This window comes from Galeopterus variegatus, unplaced genomic scaffold, assembly GCF_000696425.1.
Source record: "Galeopterus variegatus unplaced genomic scaffold, G_variegatus-3.0.2 Scaffold522, whole genome shotgun sequence".
In the NCBI taxonomy this organism is placed as follows: Eukaryota; Metazoa; Chordata; class Mammalia; order Dermoptera; family Cynocephalidae; genus Galeopterus; species Galeopterus variegatus.
The window spans coordinates 167,175-184,742 of record NW_007726633.1 but is presented as its reverse complement, the minus strand read 5'-3'; the positions used below and the strand labels follow the sequence as shown (position 1 = coordinate 184,742).

Here is a 17,568-nt window from a genome sequence, read left to right as displayed (position 1 = left end):
AGGTTCATTTTAGAAAACATGGAAAAATGTAAAGAAGAAAATATAATCACAACCACATAACTTAGATGTAATTGTAAATATTGTATTTCCTTTGTGTTTTGAAGGAAAATGTTTATTATAGGTATTTTTTAAATTTTATATACAGTTTTGTTTCCAACTTTTATCCCCTAACAGACCATGAGCAATTTTTATCATTAAAATTTAAAGTATCAAGGAAATCAAATAATTTTAGAAATATAGACATGTATAAAGTTAAAAATCAGCCTGACTCTTTAGGGATAATTGTTGTTAACAGTTTGGTCTGTGCTTTTTCAGAGCTTTTTCTCATCACAGGTATATGATTTTCTGTTTTTAACAAAAAAAGAACTTGACATATTCTACAGCTTGCTGTTTTACTCAATACTAAGACTTTCCTTTATGTGTGTTCATAAAGATCTATTTATTTATGTTTTATAATTATCTAAAAGTTACATAAGTAATATGAATAGGTGCTCATGAAAAATTAAGTAGAGAAAATGCAGGTAAAAATTTATAGTTTAAAAGGTGTTATAGTGTCCTATTGCCTATCCTGCATCCTCCCACCCCACCCCCTTTGGAGGAGACTACAATTAAGAATGAATCAGCTTCTAGGACGGTTTCTGTGTCTGTGTATTTACTTACTTAAGTGTGTAGTCACAGAACGTGTGAGCATTAAGTGTACTTGTGCGTGCGTGCGTGTGTGTGTGTGTGTGTGTGTGTGTGTGTGTTTAGCATAAATACAGACTATCTTTATATATGCTGTGTAATCCCTGGTGTGCGCATTTCTGTGGTAGGACAAATTCTTCTAGAGGTTGAATTAAGTGTATCAGAGGGCATATGTATATATTAACTTTTTAATATATACTGCTAAATCACCCTCAAAAAATAGTAATTTACTTTGCTACCAAATTTCCCAAACCCTTGCCAACATAAGTCATTATCAGTCCTTTTATTTTTACTATCTTTTCATATGTTCATTTGCCTTTTGTACTGTTCTATGAATTGTCTGCTTTTGGTCTTTGCCCATTTTCTATAATATTTATCTTATTGATCTATAGTAGCTCTTTGCATAGGTCCTTGTCTTTGTGTATGTTTCAAATACTTTTCATAGTTTTCTTTCAACTTTATGTGTGATTCTTTCGTCAGGTAGTTTAAAATGTTGAGGTAGCTAAATTTATTGATCTTTCTCTTTGTGGACTCTGTTATATTTAAGAAAGCCTTTTCTCCAGGATTATAAAAAATATTCTTCTCTATTTTCCTTATTATTTTATGGTTGTATTTTCATGCATAGATCTTTACTCCATCGGGAATTAATGACAAGGATGAATAGAATGAGTAGGAATCAGATGTTCTAAAAAAGCAATGCTATTTTTGATGCCTACATGACGTTCTGTCCCATGGATGGCGCCTTCATGTGTTGCCCTTTCCCTTAATGTCAGATATTTAAGCTATTTCTAGTTTTTTGCTCTTATAAGCTATAATTCTAGTTTCTTCCTTAGGATAGTTTCATAGAACAGAATTCCAAGATCAGGAGGAAACTAAGTGTGATAATTAGAAGCGGGGACTTAAGCTGCACTACCTGCAGTTGATTCTGAACTCCACCACGTGGTCACTCTGTAACCTTCTCCAAGTCATTCAACTTCCTTGTACCTCGGTATTCTTGTCTGAAAAATGGGAGTAATAATAGTACCCACATCAGAGCATTATGCTGAGGATTAAATGTTTAATACACATAAATACTGGAACAGTGCCTGACACATAGTAAGTACTCAATTATTACTAGCTGCTGCCACTGCTGTTGTTATCATGATGAGCATTCTAAGGCAAGTGACTTTCCATAAGGGTCATGCCATTTTGTATTTCCAGTGTGGGATTATGGGAGATCCCATTGTACCAACTCTTATCACTGAATGTTATCATTTTTTGTTGTTTAATTTTTTACTTTTGAATATTACCATTTTTTGAAGCTTTGCTAATTTTACACATGAATGATGGGCTCCTTTTTTTGATGCACACTCTTATGTTTACCTCTTGGGCCTTAAAAGTAAACTGCTATCTTTAGGAAATGTTTATATTGCCTTCCAGGTCCCTTTTGTAGGGTTATAGTTTAGAACTTGAAACCCACCTTCTCTTAAGTATGTTCTGATCCACCTGCATCAAATTCATCCCTTAACTTGTGACCATTCTCCGAAGTTTATTCCTATTGGCTTGTTCGTCAGTCACCAACATTTTATTTGCACCCCTACTACTTGCCAGGCCCGGTGCCAGGTGCACAAGCCTCACAAAGGGGTCAGTCACTGTCCCTGTGTGAGAGGGACTCACAGCCTGGGGGGAGAGGCAGCAGGCAGCACAGGGACAGCTGCCATCAGGGTAAGAACGTGTACACTGTAGTGCCACCCCCGGGATTGGGGTGTGGGCTTGGGAGAAGCCATAGGAGAAGACCTGGGAGAAGCTCTGAAAATCTGTGAATGGGGCTGACTTTAAACACAAAGTGTCACTGTGTTTGCCTGAGGAAACCTGCTCTGTGGAATTCCAAACTTGAAAATAGAGGAGGGATTTCTTTTTAAATTTATAACATAATCCATGATAGCATTTTTATATTTTTATTTATTTATTTTTATATTTTACTATTTTCTAAAAAGATGACTGGTAAGAGGCTCTTAACCCTTGACTTGGTATTGTCAGCACCACGCCCTCCCAAGTGAGCTAACCCGCTATCCCCTATAGAGGGATCCGAACCTGTGGCCTTGGTGTTATCAGCACCATACTCTCCGAAGTGAGCCACGGGCCAGCCCTCATGATAGCATTTTTTAAAAGAAAATGCTGTGTTCTTCCTATACATTTAAAATATGTAGTTTGAAAGAAAAAAGTTCTGTGAAACATTTGCGAAGCATTAAATTTGGGCAAGTTTCCTAACCTCTTCAGGTCTGTTTTCCCTTCTGTCACATGAAGGTCCGATTTGGTTTTCTCCTACTAAGCTCTCCAGCTCTGACTTTCTGCACCTCTGAGTGGGTGGATTTCAACAACCATTATGGAAGTTCATTTGGTAGGTCAAGGTTTGGAGTAGGCAGTGGTGCTGCCAACTCGGATTCCACAGAGAAAGGAGCTGGCCTCTGTGGCTCTCAGACTTGGATGTAGCTAGGCCAGTTCACCTCTTGGCATTCGCCCACCAGCATTGCATTTTAGTTTTTCTCCCTCCTTTTGTAGGAACACCCCATTTCTGGGCAGTCTTCTTGATTATTGCACGGAGTGATGCTGTGCCCAGACAGAAAGGTAGGACACTGCCCTGTCTCCCCTCCGCCTCCCTTCCCCCTTTCTACTACTTAATCAGAAAAGTCTCCCTTAGCTCTTTTTCCAAGCCACCGAGCTTGAATTGATCTCTGTTGCTAGTAGGAAGTGGGCAGGGCCTTTCTGGTTTCTGCTAAAGTTACCTGACAGCGGAAGGTGTGCATCTGATAATTATAACTCTAGTGCTTCCGAGGCCTGAGCGATTTAGTTAAGAGCAGTAATCCTGATCTTATCAGGAGGGTTTTGTAGTCCAACAGTCCTGCTTATAACAGTATCTGTTTTACTTCCTGGGGCTCCCCTGTCCTCTTAGGATTCTCCTGTAATCCTACCCATTACCCCCGTGTGCATGTCATTACCTCCTGGAATCAGTTAAAACTGGTGAGAGGGCAAAGAGTGTTTTTCTTTTCCTCATACCAAGATCTGGGGATTGAACTTTTAAAATTACAGCATCATCAACCAGGCCAGCGGTAGAGCAGTCACAAGGGTGGTACATGTAATACTTACAGAACCATGGAGTGGGCCACAGATAAGATAGTCTACATGTTGCTTATTTAAAAACAAAAGCAAAAAAATACCACCAGCAACAGCCATACTCAGCCCAAATACTTCAGTTACATTTTGTATTTCAGAGCAGTTAATTGGTATCCATGAGCTTGAGATCAGCCCCTTTGAAATCTAGTGATTTTGCTAATGACTACTTTGTAGTTCGTGTCCTAGGAATTTGCCTAGATCCTTGACCTTGAGATTCATAATCTGTTAGATTATAAAAGGTAGACAGAAAGGAAGCATGTTACTATTCTTTGTCTTCGAAGAACACTGAAGAATCTCTATAAAAGTTGTCAGTATCACATTGGTGTTTTAAGGACAGGACAGTTTCTTAGAGGTTTCAGAATATGGGGAACCCAATTGAAGAGTTAGCTTAGCCCCTGTACTTTAAACTCCAAGGAAAGGGTTAATTCTTGCCTTGGGGAGGAGTGAGGAATGGGAACTAAAATTGCTTTGGACATCTGAGCTGTGCTTTAATAAGATATTCCAGGTGGTCAAGGAATAATCCTGAAATAGCCTAGATACTTAATTGCTTTTAAAGTCAGGCACTCCTGTCTCTGGGGAGGTACAGCTCTAAGGAATGCAGTGCTGGCTCCTAAGATCTTAGAGGCGTGGTCTGGATCTCCTCCCCCCCCCCCAAATCCCAGTAAAAAGAAAGGCCCAAGGTAGCCTCCTTGGATCAGAAGACATTCATTAAATTTCACCCTTTCTCCTCACTGGAAGGTTGGCAGTAAGCCTTTGGCTTCTGCTGCTGCCAGCTGCCATAATCTGACAATGTGGAATTGGTTGTCACCCACCCTCCTATACAGTGGTATATTCTCATTAGTGCCCGAAGGGTTCCTGAGTGATCCCCTGCCTGGGTTCTCTCTATTTGCATCAGAACATATCTTTCTCACTATAAGAATTCAGATTCATCCTTCTCTTTCTCCTTCATTCCCTTAGTCCAGATCCAGTTGATTCTCTGACTTGGCTGCATCTTATGACAATCATTTCTCCCTGGTTCTTCACCCTCCCCACCCCCAATCCCAGATTCTCAGCATAGGCAACTGCACAGCCACCCAGCCCCAGTGCTGGTTTTCCCTCTCAGAGCCTCAATATTGTTCACAAAAGTAGTATATTGGCATTGTAAATCATCACTGATGAGGAGCATTAAAAATATGTTTTATTAAATGAAGAATCATACTACTCTCACTTTAAAGACTAAATATTATAAAGGTGTCAATTCTACAATAAATTCTACAATTTCAGTGCAATCCAAATCATCTTTTTTGGGGGATGGTGGTAGAGATTAAGTGATAGGTCTTGAAAAATGATTCAAAAGTTAATCTAGAAAAAATAACAAACATAATAGGTTTTTTGATTGTCTCTCTCTTTAGACCATACCGTAAGCTCCATGAGGTCAGAGGTCTTATCTGTTCTGTTCTTTTTCCCTCAGATCCTTTCACAGTGTCTGTTATATCCTAGGTGATCAAATGTTTGTACATGAATGAATATAATGAAAAAGGTTGAGAAGTGAATAGCCCAATCTGATTACTTATCCATGTACATTTGTATGTGCATATTATATTTTTCCAACAAAAGTGGGCCGTTAAAACAGTCCAAGACATTGATTTTTTTTTTTTTTTTAAAGATGACCGGTAAGGGGATCTTAACCCTTGACTTGGTGTTGTCAGCACCACGCTCAGCCAGTGAGCGAACCGGCCATCCCTATGTGGGATCCGAACCCGGGGCCTTGGTGTTATCAGCACCGCACTCTCCCGAGTGAGCCACGGGCCGGCCCAAGACATTGATTTAATCATTCGTCTTTGTGTTCAGAAAACATCCACTGCCTCCCTCCCCACCGTTCACAGTTCAGAGTTTAAATTTCCTCCTGGTATTCAAGGCATCTCACAGCCTGTTTTCACCATAACTATTCAGATTGCCGTCCTTACATCCTCCCTGCCAAAACATGCCTTGTTTATCCCCCACTCCATGTTCATTTAAACTGTAAATCTCCCTTCAACCCATTCTCCAAGGCCAGCTTAACCTCCACCCCTGAGCCTGCCAGCCTTTTTTTCCACCTCCTGGGCCTTTGTGGTACTTGTTGCCTTGCACTGTTAAATGCTGTGTGTGTTCAACTTGTTTTCCCAACTGCATGGTAGAATTCCCAGTGGTAGGACCACTTTTTTTTTCCTTTTTGGCCTTCTCCTCAGCAGCTTGCACAGCGCTTTACCTGGGGTGGGTTCTTAGAAAATCTGTGCTGAATGAATTTGTCATCAGATCTTTGCTTCTCAGGACAGAAAGAGCTCCTAGAGACCATCTCGTCCAACACTGTTTCATGTTGGATTCTGCACCATGACATACCAGATAGACGGTCATCTAGAGACGGGAAGCTGCCCACCTCCTGGGAAGGCTCACTTCATTACTGGGCAGTTCTAATTGTTAAAAATACAAAAACAAACAAACAAAAAAAGATAATTCTATAGACCTGAGATCTTGTTCCTGGCACCTTCTGCCCATTCACCCTAGTTTTGCCCTCTGGGGCTTTAGAGAGGTGGAGGGGAAGCCTGGTTCCTCTTCCAAGGCAGCCTTTTAGATTTTCAGTGGTAGTGAATCTGTTCAGTACCCCTCTATCTTGTTGATCTTCCAGGGTTGAGATGTTGGGGAAGCACTTTTTTTAATTTCAAGAAGCAGTCAGGTTAGACTTTGGTTCATTGTTTTTTGAAAGTCTTATATGTACATGTCACAGCGCTCAGTGCCATATTCCTCTGGTCCCCTCAGAGGTGTAACACTTGTCCCCCGGGGGAAGATGTGGGCTCATCCTACCATGGATGGCTGTTTTGGAGGTAAAAGGTTAGCAATTCTTAGTTCAGTACCCCACCACCCCCAATTAACTCTCCTGGGCAATGTTGTGTGAGGGCTAGTTTTCGCTTGGCTGAAGTAACCAGATGAGGCCAGGGGGATGAATCAGGGAATAAAAGAATCTCCCATTAGTAGAGCCCCCCCAGGGCCATGACTTAGGTGTTCTAGGCATTCTGCAGACAGAGGATTTTATTCTCACTTCTTTTTCTCCCTCTCTTTCTTCCTGACCTCACCACCCAGAACACTTTCTACTGTTCTTTCAGCCACGAGGCAGCGTGCTGTAATAAAGAGAGCCAGACAGGGCTATGTTTAAATCCTGGCACTGCTGCTTGGAAGCTCTGAGAACCTGGGTGGGTTACCTGAGCTCTGTGAGCCATTGTTTTCCCATCTCTGAAATAACCACCTCTGTGTTACAGAGAAAATGCTTGTGAGGCTTCTGGTCCAATCTGTGATATGCAGAAGGCACACAAGCATCAGCTTCCTGCTCCCCTTTTTCCTTCCCCCAACCTTCTTTCACTACCTTTTTTGAGGGATTTAAAGGCAAAACACTCTGTGGCTTCCCTGGGGAAAATGAACTGAATGTGGCTATAGTAGCCAGCTAGTTTGGGGTTGAGTATTTAGGAACAAACTGTCAGTTTCCTGTGAACTCCTGGTGAGATCAAAGATGTTAAAAGAGAGTTCTCAAGTAGGAGAGGCTGAGAAGGCTGTAAATGGCACTAAGTGACCTCTCCAGCTACTGTTGACTTCCCGCACACGTTTCTGGGCTATTTAATACTGCTGCCTGCTGCCAACGGGTAACAAAGCCTGTTCCCCAGGCAGCTTAGACTTGCATGCAGCAACCCTTCAAATGAAATGGTTTCCTTGGGGACTCCTTGTGATCCCTAAAATGTTGAGCTGTCTCTCTTTCGGTGTATTTTCCCACACTCCATCTGCCTCTGCTGTTCCCTGCTTCCCTCTACCACTCCAGTCTCAGTCAGCCACACTTAGCATCCAAGGAAACATTATTTCTGGACTAGGAACTTTCTAGTAGTCACATCCATACCCTGTTGATAGGCCAGGAAACCTGCACATTAACTTGGATTGCATAAGCGAGCCATGTTTTACAGCAGCTGATGAGAGTTAAGAAACAAGAAAATAACTGCCTAAGCCTGTAACACTCCCAGTGAAGGGGGGAGGAGAGACAGAGGAGTTGTGGGGTTGGAGGTCCCACAGGGGAGCCCATCCCTGGCTCTCAGCAGATGTGTCAGTGCTTTCTATGGGCTGGGGCCTGGGGATGCTTGCAGACTGGGGACATAGGGGTACAAGTAACCAGAACACAAGGTTCCAGAGCCCAGAGGAGAAAGGCAGAGGCAGGGAGGTTTTGTGGGGGAAGAGAATTCCAGCTGGACTGTGTGGGGCGGGCAGGGTTCAGGAATTACTCTCACCTCAGTCAGAAAAGCCTGGGAAGCAGGATCAAAGTTTAACTGCCTCAGGACGAAGGAAGTCATGCACATTGGCCATTTCTCCATCAGCCCCAACTGAATATTTTTAATTAAGTAATGGATCATCCTTGCTTTGGAATTGGACAGAAGAAAACACTCCCACTTCTGGGCAACTATTTTGCCGACATTTTCTTTCAGTAGTAACTGACAGTTCCTGTCTGTGGGAGCAGTCAAATAGTGGGATTGCTCAAAGATTTGAGTGTCTCATTTCTTTCCTGCTCTAGCAAATCTCCCTGTCCTCTGTGGTCACTAAGCTGGAGGCGTTTCGGGCTAAAATCCTGTCACAAAGCAGACTTTTCAGCTAAGTGGTTCACACTTGGTGGGCTGTAGCTAGTGCGAGCTCTCACCATCCCACTGCTCACAATCTCTTGCTATCTGGGCGGAGCTGGAGAAAGCCGAGGGGGCCTGGTGGGCCCCAGCCCCCATCCTGCTAGGACATTCTTCTGTGTTCCTGGAGCTGGGCTCTCACACTTGGGTGTTTGTTTTCACACATAGTCACACAGTGGTCACACTGGCATGCTTGTTTTCACACTCCTCTCCTGCTATGGAAAGCCCTGTCTGAGATTCTGGGCTGTGGATTCCGTCCTCTCCACCCAACTGAGTGTGAAATAGTTTCTGAGTGAGCATGCAGAGTGCCTGGGAGTTACGGTAATTAGCAAAAAAAATGGTGTTTTCGTGTCTTGGTGACCGATAGAGAAAGAATCCTCCTTTGAAGGAGATCAGCTTCAGATCTCTGGCCAGAGAGAATTGGGAATTGAGCTGCCACAGTAAACAGCTGACATAACAGAAGCGGCAATGATCCCCCATTAAATGTCTTTCAGCCGATAGGGGCTCCTGGGATAATTGACTTTCCAGCAGGAATTACTGGCTCAAACAAAATCAGTGGGCATTAGGGCAGCCTACTACATCCATTGAAAGGGGTATGTAACTCTCTCTGGTTTTGCTGACCTGACAGGCATAATTCATCTTGATTATTCATTGTGTTAGTTGCCACCAGATGACACCAGATTTCTGGTGACTGTAATTATAATGCGGGGGTGAGTTTTATCTTTTTTTTTTTTTTTTAGACAATGTTCTTCCTGCTTGGTTCTTTGCTTCCTTGAGCTGAAGGTGCTGGAGGAAGGATTCCAACAATGTCCACCCCAGCAGACGATGAGCACACAGTCAGATGGCTTTACTGAGCCCTTCCTTACATACATCTTTTACTAGATAAGCAGGAAAACAATTTGGGGTAGCCTGTTTCGTTTCAACTGACAGCGTGTTACTTCTACTTGGTTTTTCTTACCTCCCCATATGCTGAGTTGCTGCTGTCAGAAATTGGGTCTGCATCTCTGAGCCCACTTTGAGTAGGGGAAGCAAATTATGGCCCCAAAATATAGCTGAATAATGCCTACTTCTTTCAGGAAAGCATTATTATAGGGGGAGGTGGGAGAGGTTGGAATTCAGGCTTTCCTTTTATTGCCATGATTTTAGAATGAGATCCCTATGTAGTCCGTAGTCCAAAGAATGTTCTCCCAAGAAACCTGTGCTGCCCAACCCCATGTGGTCCTCCCCCACCACCTACACACTCCAGCCAGCTAGGTGGCTTGCATGTGCGTGCACCTGTGACCTTGGGAGAGAAAATGTGACAGGCTTGGTGTGTCCAGTCCCATCCACTGAGTCATCCACTGACCTGTGGATCAGGGGTGAACAGCAGAGTCATACTATGACATTTCCTACTCCCCACTAGCTCAGACATTTTTTTTTTTTTCCCCCTTTTTTTTGTCTTTTTTTTTCGTGGCCGGCAACGGATCGCAACCTTCAGTGTCGTGCCCGCACCGGACCGGGACCGGCAATGGGATCGCAACCCTCAGTGTTGCCCCCGCACCTTGCTCAGCCAGTGAGCGGCCGGTCTGTATGTGGGATCCGAACCCTCGGCGGGAGCGCCACCGCGCTTCCCAAGCAGCGCACTATAGCAGTGCGCCACCGGGCCAGCCCCATAGCTCAGACTTTTTAACTCTCCTATATGGTATGTGTGTTTGTATGTTTCTTGAAGAAGTGCTTCATTGGTTCAAATAACCAGTTAATTATGTGTCAGGCAGTGTATGTGCTGGCGGTCCGAAGATACATAAACACCTTTGCTCTCACGGGGCTTTACCATATGTTGGGGATGACAGTTAATTCCAAAGTAATGTGTTTCTAAGCTAGAAATGGACAGAAATTTCTTTCTAGAGTACTCAGCACAGCCATGGGTGAAGAAGAGATGCCTCATTTAAGGAATAAGAGTTGCTCAACTGAATAAAGTAGGAAGCAAGTTTAAGAATGTAAACAAAGGCATATTTCCATCTACTCCTCTTCCACTGAAGGGTGTTGGTTAGGTTAAACCTAATCAGGTAAATTAGGCTTACGTTTTCACTATTTCTCTAATGAAAATGAACTCTCACCCTACTGGCACAGTGTCTGTACCTTGGGAACTGTCTCAGGCTGTAGTAGCCCTCATGTCACAGGGAGTTCTTGTCACTGTGCTTAGAGCGTCTAATGGTGAGATCACAACTTCAGGATCTGTGTCCTGCTGCCTTTGGCTCTTTATCCCCCACTTTAAGTATTGTGTGGGAAACCAGGCTAAGTATCTTCACAACCTGCAGAAAAGTGGTGTATCTCAGAATGATGGCTTCTGGAAGATCAGCTGGGTTTGAGCAGCTTCTCAGAAAATTGGGCCCTCGTGTCCCTCTCTTTCAGGATTATCAGGTATAAGTGACACTCACCCTTTTCCAACAAATGGAGATGATTCTTCCACCTGACTCCCTTTTATTTTGGAGTCATAATGGAAAGCAAAAAAAGATGTCCCTGTCAGTGTGGCAGAGGTGGTCATCTGAACAATCTTTTGTAGTGTGAGCCAGAATAGCACAATTGCAAAGGTCTTTTTCTTCCCCAAATGATTGCCTTGCCCTTTATCACTCTTTCTCTTCCTATTCCCCTCTCAACTTTGTGTTTTGTTCCCCTTAGAATGGTGGTTTGGCCTGGAGTGATGATCCAGATGGAGGCCGGGGAAGAGAGATCTCTCGAGATTTTGCCAAGGTCTGTAATATTTCTTTTGTGATAAAGATAGGAACAGTTCTGTAGTGGGTGGTTGTATCTGATCCCCAAGAAATAAGGACAAGAGTGGCCACTGAGTCACATTTGTAATTACTCAGATGGTTGTGGTATCTCTGCTGTAAGACTTCCTGCAACAAGATGGAGTTTTTCATTGTGTTTTTTGGGGGGGATTGGGATTGCAGCTGTATGAGCTGGACGGTGATCCTGAAAGGAAAGAGTTCCTGGATGACCTCTTCATCTTTATGCAGAAGAGGGGTGAGTGTGCAGTCTACTCATCATTTCAATGCGGTGAAACTTTATGGAGTGCCTACTGTGTGCTAGTCACTATTAACTGTCCTCCCACACCTATCCTCGTCCAGGAGGAGATATATTTACTGCTGATTGGTTCTGGATTTAGACGAATAATTTGACAACCAGATTGAAGAGGGCAGGAGGGCCTTGGCAAAAAATGAATGGAATGATCCTTCGCATTTGGCCCTGCCTTATTTTTTTCTCTCTTCTAATTAACTGGTCTCTGGGGTCACGTCAAATTCAAATATACTTTTATCTTAGCCTTATAGCTGCCCTAGGATTTACTTATACTAGCATGTGAAGCTTCCTGTTGGTGTATCTAGTCTTACAGAGACTGAGAAAGGTAAGTAAAAGACTAGAGACGCCCTTCAGGACTTTTTGGAGAGTCTGAAATGATTCATGGAAAGGAAAGCCCAGCTCTTTCTTTTCCATTGGCTCTTCGATTTTTGCATCCACTGGCTTGGCTGGAACATTTCTGCAGTTTAACTGTGGGGTTCATGGACATCTGCTTTATAATGCACCCTCCCAATTATCTGTCCTCACTCCCTTCGCCTGCCTCCCCCACCCCCACCCCCACCAGCCACCAATAGCATCTCCACTCTGGACCATGGCATGACTGAGTCTTGAGCACGGTGACTCAACTTCCTGACTTTATATCCTGTCATAGCAATGAGTTCATCAGCTGGGTCAGCCTTCAGGAAACATGGCCAGAACCCCAGCCTCTCTAAGAAAAGGTCCTCAGCAACCTGTGTGGCCCCAGCTTCATCACTCTCAGGACAAAGCCATAGGAGAGAACTGCTCCCACCAGCCTTTATAATGCCCCCTCCCAATTATCTGTCCTCACTCCCTTCGCCTGCCTCCCCCACCCCCACCCCCACCAGCCACCAATAGCATCTCCACTCTGGACCATGGCATGACTGAGTCTTGAGCACGGTGACTCAACTTCCTGACTTTATATCCTGTCATAGCAATGAGTTCATCAGCTGGGTCAGCCTTCAGGAAACATGGCCAGAACCCCAGCCTCTCTAAGAAAAGGTCCTCAGCAACCTGTGTGGCCCCAGCTTCATCACTCTCAGGACAAAGCCATAGGAGAGAACTGCTCCCACCAGCCTCTTCCCCAGGATCCTGCTTATACTGATCATGCATCCCTTGGTGTCTGTGTCAGCAACTTTATTGAGACCTGGGAGTAAAATCCTCCCTTTATCCTACGCTGAGCTATAATGGCAGCCCCCATCAGCTGAATATTCTGAATTAACTCTCTCTCCCTCTCTCCCCACCTCTCTCTCCTTCTCTTTCTGTCTCTCTCTCTTTCCCTCTCTACCTCTCTCTTCCTCCCTCCCTCCCTTTCTCCCTCTCTCCCCCTCCCCCTCACTACCTCTCTCCCCCTCCCCCTCACTACCTCTCTCCTCCTCCCCCTCCCTACCTCTCTCCCTCTCCTTCCTTCCCTCCCCTCTTACCTTCCAAAGCTTTATTGCCTTCTTGATAGCATGCTTATTGCTGCTGGTTTTCTTAGAAAGGCAAGAAAGTTTTGAGTCTCAGTTTCCCACAATCTCCAAGCCTATCAAAGCAGTCTAAGCAGCCCTAATTAGTTTACTCCTGCAGCTGTTATCTGGAGCTGCATGTGTCAGTAAAAAACAAGAATATAATCCTGAAAGATAATGTGACTGGCAGCAGTGAAACTCCCTGGTTGCCCTAAGAGAGAGAAATCCACTTAATACTTTGGTCTCCCATTCCAATTACCTTTTAATTATTTACAAGCTCCACAAGCCCAGCTGGTGCAAACCCAGGAGCCAGTCCTGTCTCAGAGGGGCTGCCATAGCAATATAGATTTTAATCAGCAGTGTAGCTCCACTGCTTTATTTTCTACTTTATTGTTTTTCTCCCTTCCCAGAAGGATTTTTAAAGGAAAATGGAAGTTAGATCAACCTAGCCAAGAGTGAAGATCAGTAATTGTTTGTTTACTACTATATATCCTCACTTGAGTAGGAGCTCCTCAAGGACAGCCACTTTGTCATTCCATTGTGTCCCCGGTGCTATCACAGGGCTAGGCAGAGAGATGCTCAGGACGTGTTTGCTGTGTGAGCAGTCTTGTTAGTTTTCCTTCCTTGGTTTGCCACACACAGGGTGCAGATTTTGGGTGCATCTGCCTCCTTTAGACAACTGCCCTGTAATTGAGAGTCAGCAGCAGAGAGTGGTCTTTACTGTGTATCCTGCTATTCCACAGCAACTGAGACTGCCAGATTGCCATCTAGTTTATTTCTGAGGAACCCAAAACAGGTAGTATAAGTGACTCCTTTGATAATGTCAGTTTATGGTCATTCAGGTTTTGAAGACATCTTTGTCCTGTCTTCAGCACTTATGTCAGGTATTTCACTGTTTGCTGGCATCACCAATAGAAGGGAAACACTTTAGTCTGCTATTTGTTAGTTACTCTAATACAAGGCTACTCAGTCTCAGCACTGTTGACTTTTGGGACTGGACAGTCCTTTGTTGTGAGGCCGTCCTGTAGGATGTTTAGCAGTATCTGTGGTTTCTATGCACTAGATGCCAGTAGCAACCCCCCAGTCATGACAACCAAAAATGTCTCTAGATATTATAAATGTTCCCTGAGGGGCAAAATTGCCCCCTGTTGAGAACCATTGCTGTAGAAGGATAGGAAAGAGAGTAAAGATACACAGTTTCTTCTGCAGGAAAAAACTCTTTATGGAAATCATCGGACCTTCGCTCAGGTACCCCAGGGCGGGCCTGTGTTGGGCAGTATCTCAACCTCCCCTCCTGTGACTGAGTGCCAGAGAAGTAGGAGCTGGGATCCCTATTCTAGGTTAGAGTACAGAGAAGACCCCTAAGCTGTGGCTTCAGTGTTTTGGTGGCCTAGGAGTGAAGGCAGCACATGGGTGGAGGTTGAGATGCTGTGACATGTGTGGCCCTGGCACAGCTGGAAGAACCCTGGTTGGTGGCCTGGAGTCAGGGCTGTCCTGAATGTATCAGTCGGCACCAGACTATGAAGAGCTGTGTTGGGCCAAGAAGTTAGCACTTAAGTCTATAGACATAGCCAAGTTGTTAAAGGCAGAATGTGAGCTTTCCGGAACCTTGCTGTGGCAGCAGTGTGTAGTTGGGCTGGAGAGGAGAGGCTGAGACAGAGAGACAGTGTGGAGGTTGTTCACTTTAAATTCACAGTGGTCTCCTTTCTGGAAAGCTCTGTAGTCTTAATCAGAGTGGGTGGTTCCGGAGGGTTGGGAGCAGATTGTACTTTTAATCACGTGAAGCTTGCTGTCTTCACTCTTCACAGAATGGTGAGACCAAGGGCCCCTGGATATTCGTGACTTATTTGTCACTCCTGAAGTGGAGTGTCTGGCACACTCAAGAGGCAGCTCTTGTTAGCTGGGACCAAGAAAAACCCCCTTAGACCTCAGCAGCAAGTCAGCGACTCTGCCTCCAGAACTAAAGGATAAGTGATAGATTTCACAGGAGCCACAGAGAACAGTCCGAGCCCGAAAGGCCTGGTGACGCCCTCCAGGGCTGTGAGTGGGCTGGGCTCTTTGACACAGCATGCTGCCCCTGCAGAGGAAGTGGACAGGGCTCCAAGGGAGGCAGCAGGCTGCCCCAAATGACTGCAGCTGCAGGTGATAAAACAGCTGTCCAGTGGGAGCAGGGGACAGGCTGTAACTGTGGCTTTGTGCTGTGTCTCTTGCTTGTTAACATGTTTTGGTGAATGGACCGCAACAGTTGGGCCTTTCCGCCCTTGGCACCTTGGTTTCTAGGCCAGACTAGGGTGACTTGCACCCTGCTGGCCTCCTCCCTGACCAGCAGAGCAACCTGCCAGTAGAGAAGCCTGAGAAGAGTGGAGAGGGTCGAGGCAGTGCCCAGGCAGGCTCGCCGTCTCCTGCCAGCCTCGGGAAGCAGCGCTGCTGCAGCTGTGTCAGGAGGCCTGCGGAGGTGGAAAGAGCTAACATCCCAACCTTCTCATGATCTTGAGCAAATCCTTCCCCTCCCGTGGCCACAGTTTCCTTAGCTGTAGAATGAGAGGGCTCAGTTAGAGGCAGCCTACAAAATTCTTTGTTCTGGAACTTGTCCGTGATTGTGTCTGTTGAGCTACCCATAGATGATGAGCAACCCTTGATGAACAAAAAATAAAAGAAGAAAAGCCCCTTTAGCAGTTTTTTATGAAAATAATTTATGAAAATTATACCAAGAATCTTCAAGACCAAATGCTTCTCCCCTTTCCTTGCTAAATTATGTATTTCCTCTTTTGCTGACTTTTGCCAAATTGAATTAAACAAGTTGCCCAGAATATTTCTCTAGAAAAGACTGGTTAGTTTTACAACTCCAATGCTCCTTTTTGCCCACCTTTTGCCATATTACTTGCATGCGTGCACAAAAATACACGGGGCTGGCGAGTTAGCTCAGTTGGTTAGAGCATGGTGCTGATAACACAAAGACCCAGGGTTCGATACCTGTTCTGGCCAACTGCCCCCCCATCTCCCCCCCCCCAAAAAAAAAACACACACATTTCTTTGCTAAAAATAAAGCTGAACAATTCTAAATAAAATTGTCTGGCTAATTTAACTCAGTGTGGGTGGTTTCTGAGATATCATTCCCTCATATATTTTCCGTTTAGTGTTTCAGTGCCCGAGCCAAGGGACTAATTTGTAAGTCTGATAGGCAAAGGCTATGTATAAACAATTCCATTTTTCCTTCATCAGTGAGGAAGAAAAACTTGCTCCCTTGTTCCCTAGGAGGTGAAATAGGAGTGTGATCTTATTAAAGAGTCAGGATGATGATGATGATGGTTTTGCTGTTATTTTTATTGTTACCATACCGTGTACTTTACAGAACCCTTTCAGCCCATTATCTGATCTGCTGCTCCTCACAGCTCCAGCTCTGTGGGATAGAGAGAGCAAGAGTGGTCACCTGTAGCCATGGAGAATCAGGAACCTTGGGCCACAGAGCAGACTTAGTACTTAGTCTCCTAAGTCTCAGCCAGTGTCCTTTCCTTCTCCTGCACTGTCTTTGAGAAACTCACTCCCTAGTGCCAGTAGCCTCATCACTTCCCTTTGGAGCAATGGACAGGTCTCGTCTCTCCTGCAGCATTCTGACCCCACAGAGAGTGCTGGCCTGCCTCCACAAGCCACTGCCCAATAGAGGGTCCAACTACATCTTGCTGATTAAAGGAGGGCACACCTCTGTGTGCAAGAAGTGTCTTCATCTCAGAGAAGGGCAGATGTGACAGCTCTCAGTGGCACAGAGGCTGCATCTGTCAAGGCAGGAAGGGCAGGTTGTGGGGCACAGGAGACACCCCCAGAATGCCCACAGCAAGGCCTTCCTTTCCTGTCCCAGCCGCATCTGGGCACACCAGGCTGAGGAACTGCTTGGTTGTGTGGAAGACAAGTTTGGTCAAGACCGTACTCATAGGTCTGCCCTCCCCGCCCCCCTCCAAGTTCTGTTCAAGGCTACAAACCGACCTTGCTTTTCCCAATTGGATTGTTGGATCTGTTTTTGATGTGTATATACAAAGAATTTACTGTGGGAAAAGGGCTTGGTCTGTCTCAAAGTGCAATTTGAGTGTTTTTCCTTCTGTTGTGTGCTTATCTATCCATCTCAGGCAAGGAAATGTTCATGACATATATTGCTTTGCCTTTTGGTGAAGGCAGTTTCTCGTTTATTCTTTGTATCTTGGACTAAATGGTCTGTGCTGTGGACACTCTTCCTGATAGACTAAAATATGTCATCTTTGTCAGACAAAATAGGTTTTGGGGCTTCATTTTCTAACTTTATCCCTAAGCGAAGGTCTAAAAATGCAAATCTTTGTCTCAGGATTAGCCCTTTGTCTGAGGCCAGATCTTTTTCTCTCTCCAGGTGATCCAATCCAGCTGCCATTGATAAATATACTACTTTTCAGTTTTTCCATTTTTTTTTTTTTTTTGTTAAAGATGACCGGAGGGGCCGGCCCGGTGGCGCACTGCTATAGTGCGCCGCTTGGGAAGCGCAGAGGCGCCCCCGCCGCGGGGCCCCGACCCCGCGACAGGCC

At 44.8% G+C, this 17,568-nt stretch overlaps 1 protein-coding gene across 1 annotated transcript in view; it reads left to right on the top strand.

Annotated features, from left to right (window-relative positions):
• ARID3B (AT rich interactive domain 3B (BRIGHT-like)) overlaps window positions 1-17,568 on the top strand; it is a 48,386-nt gene that overhangs the window by 15,021 nt on the left and 15,797 nt on the right. Inside the window, exons 3-4 of the mRNA XM_008569641.1 lie at window positions 11,160-11,231; window positions 11,432-11,504. Of these exons, the coding sequence (XP_008567863.1) occupies window positions 11,160-11,231; window positions 11,432-11,504 (145 nt within the window). The remainder of the gene's footprint in view (window positions 1-11,159; window positions 11,232-11,431; window positions 11,505-17,568) is intronic.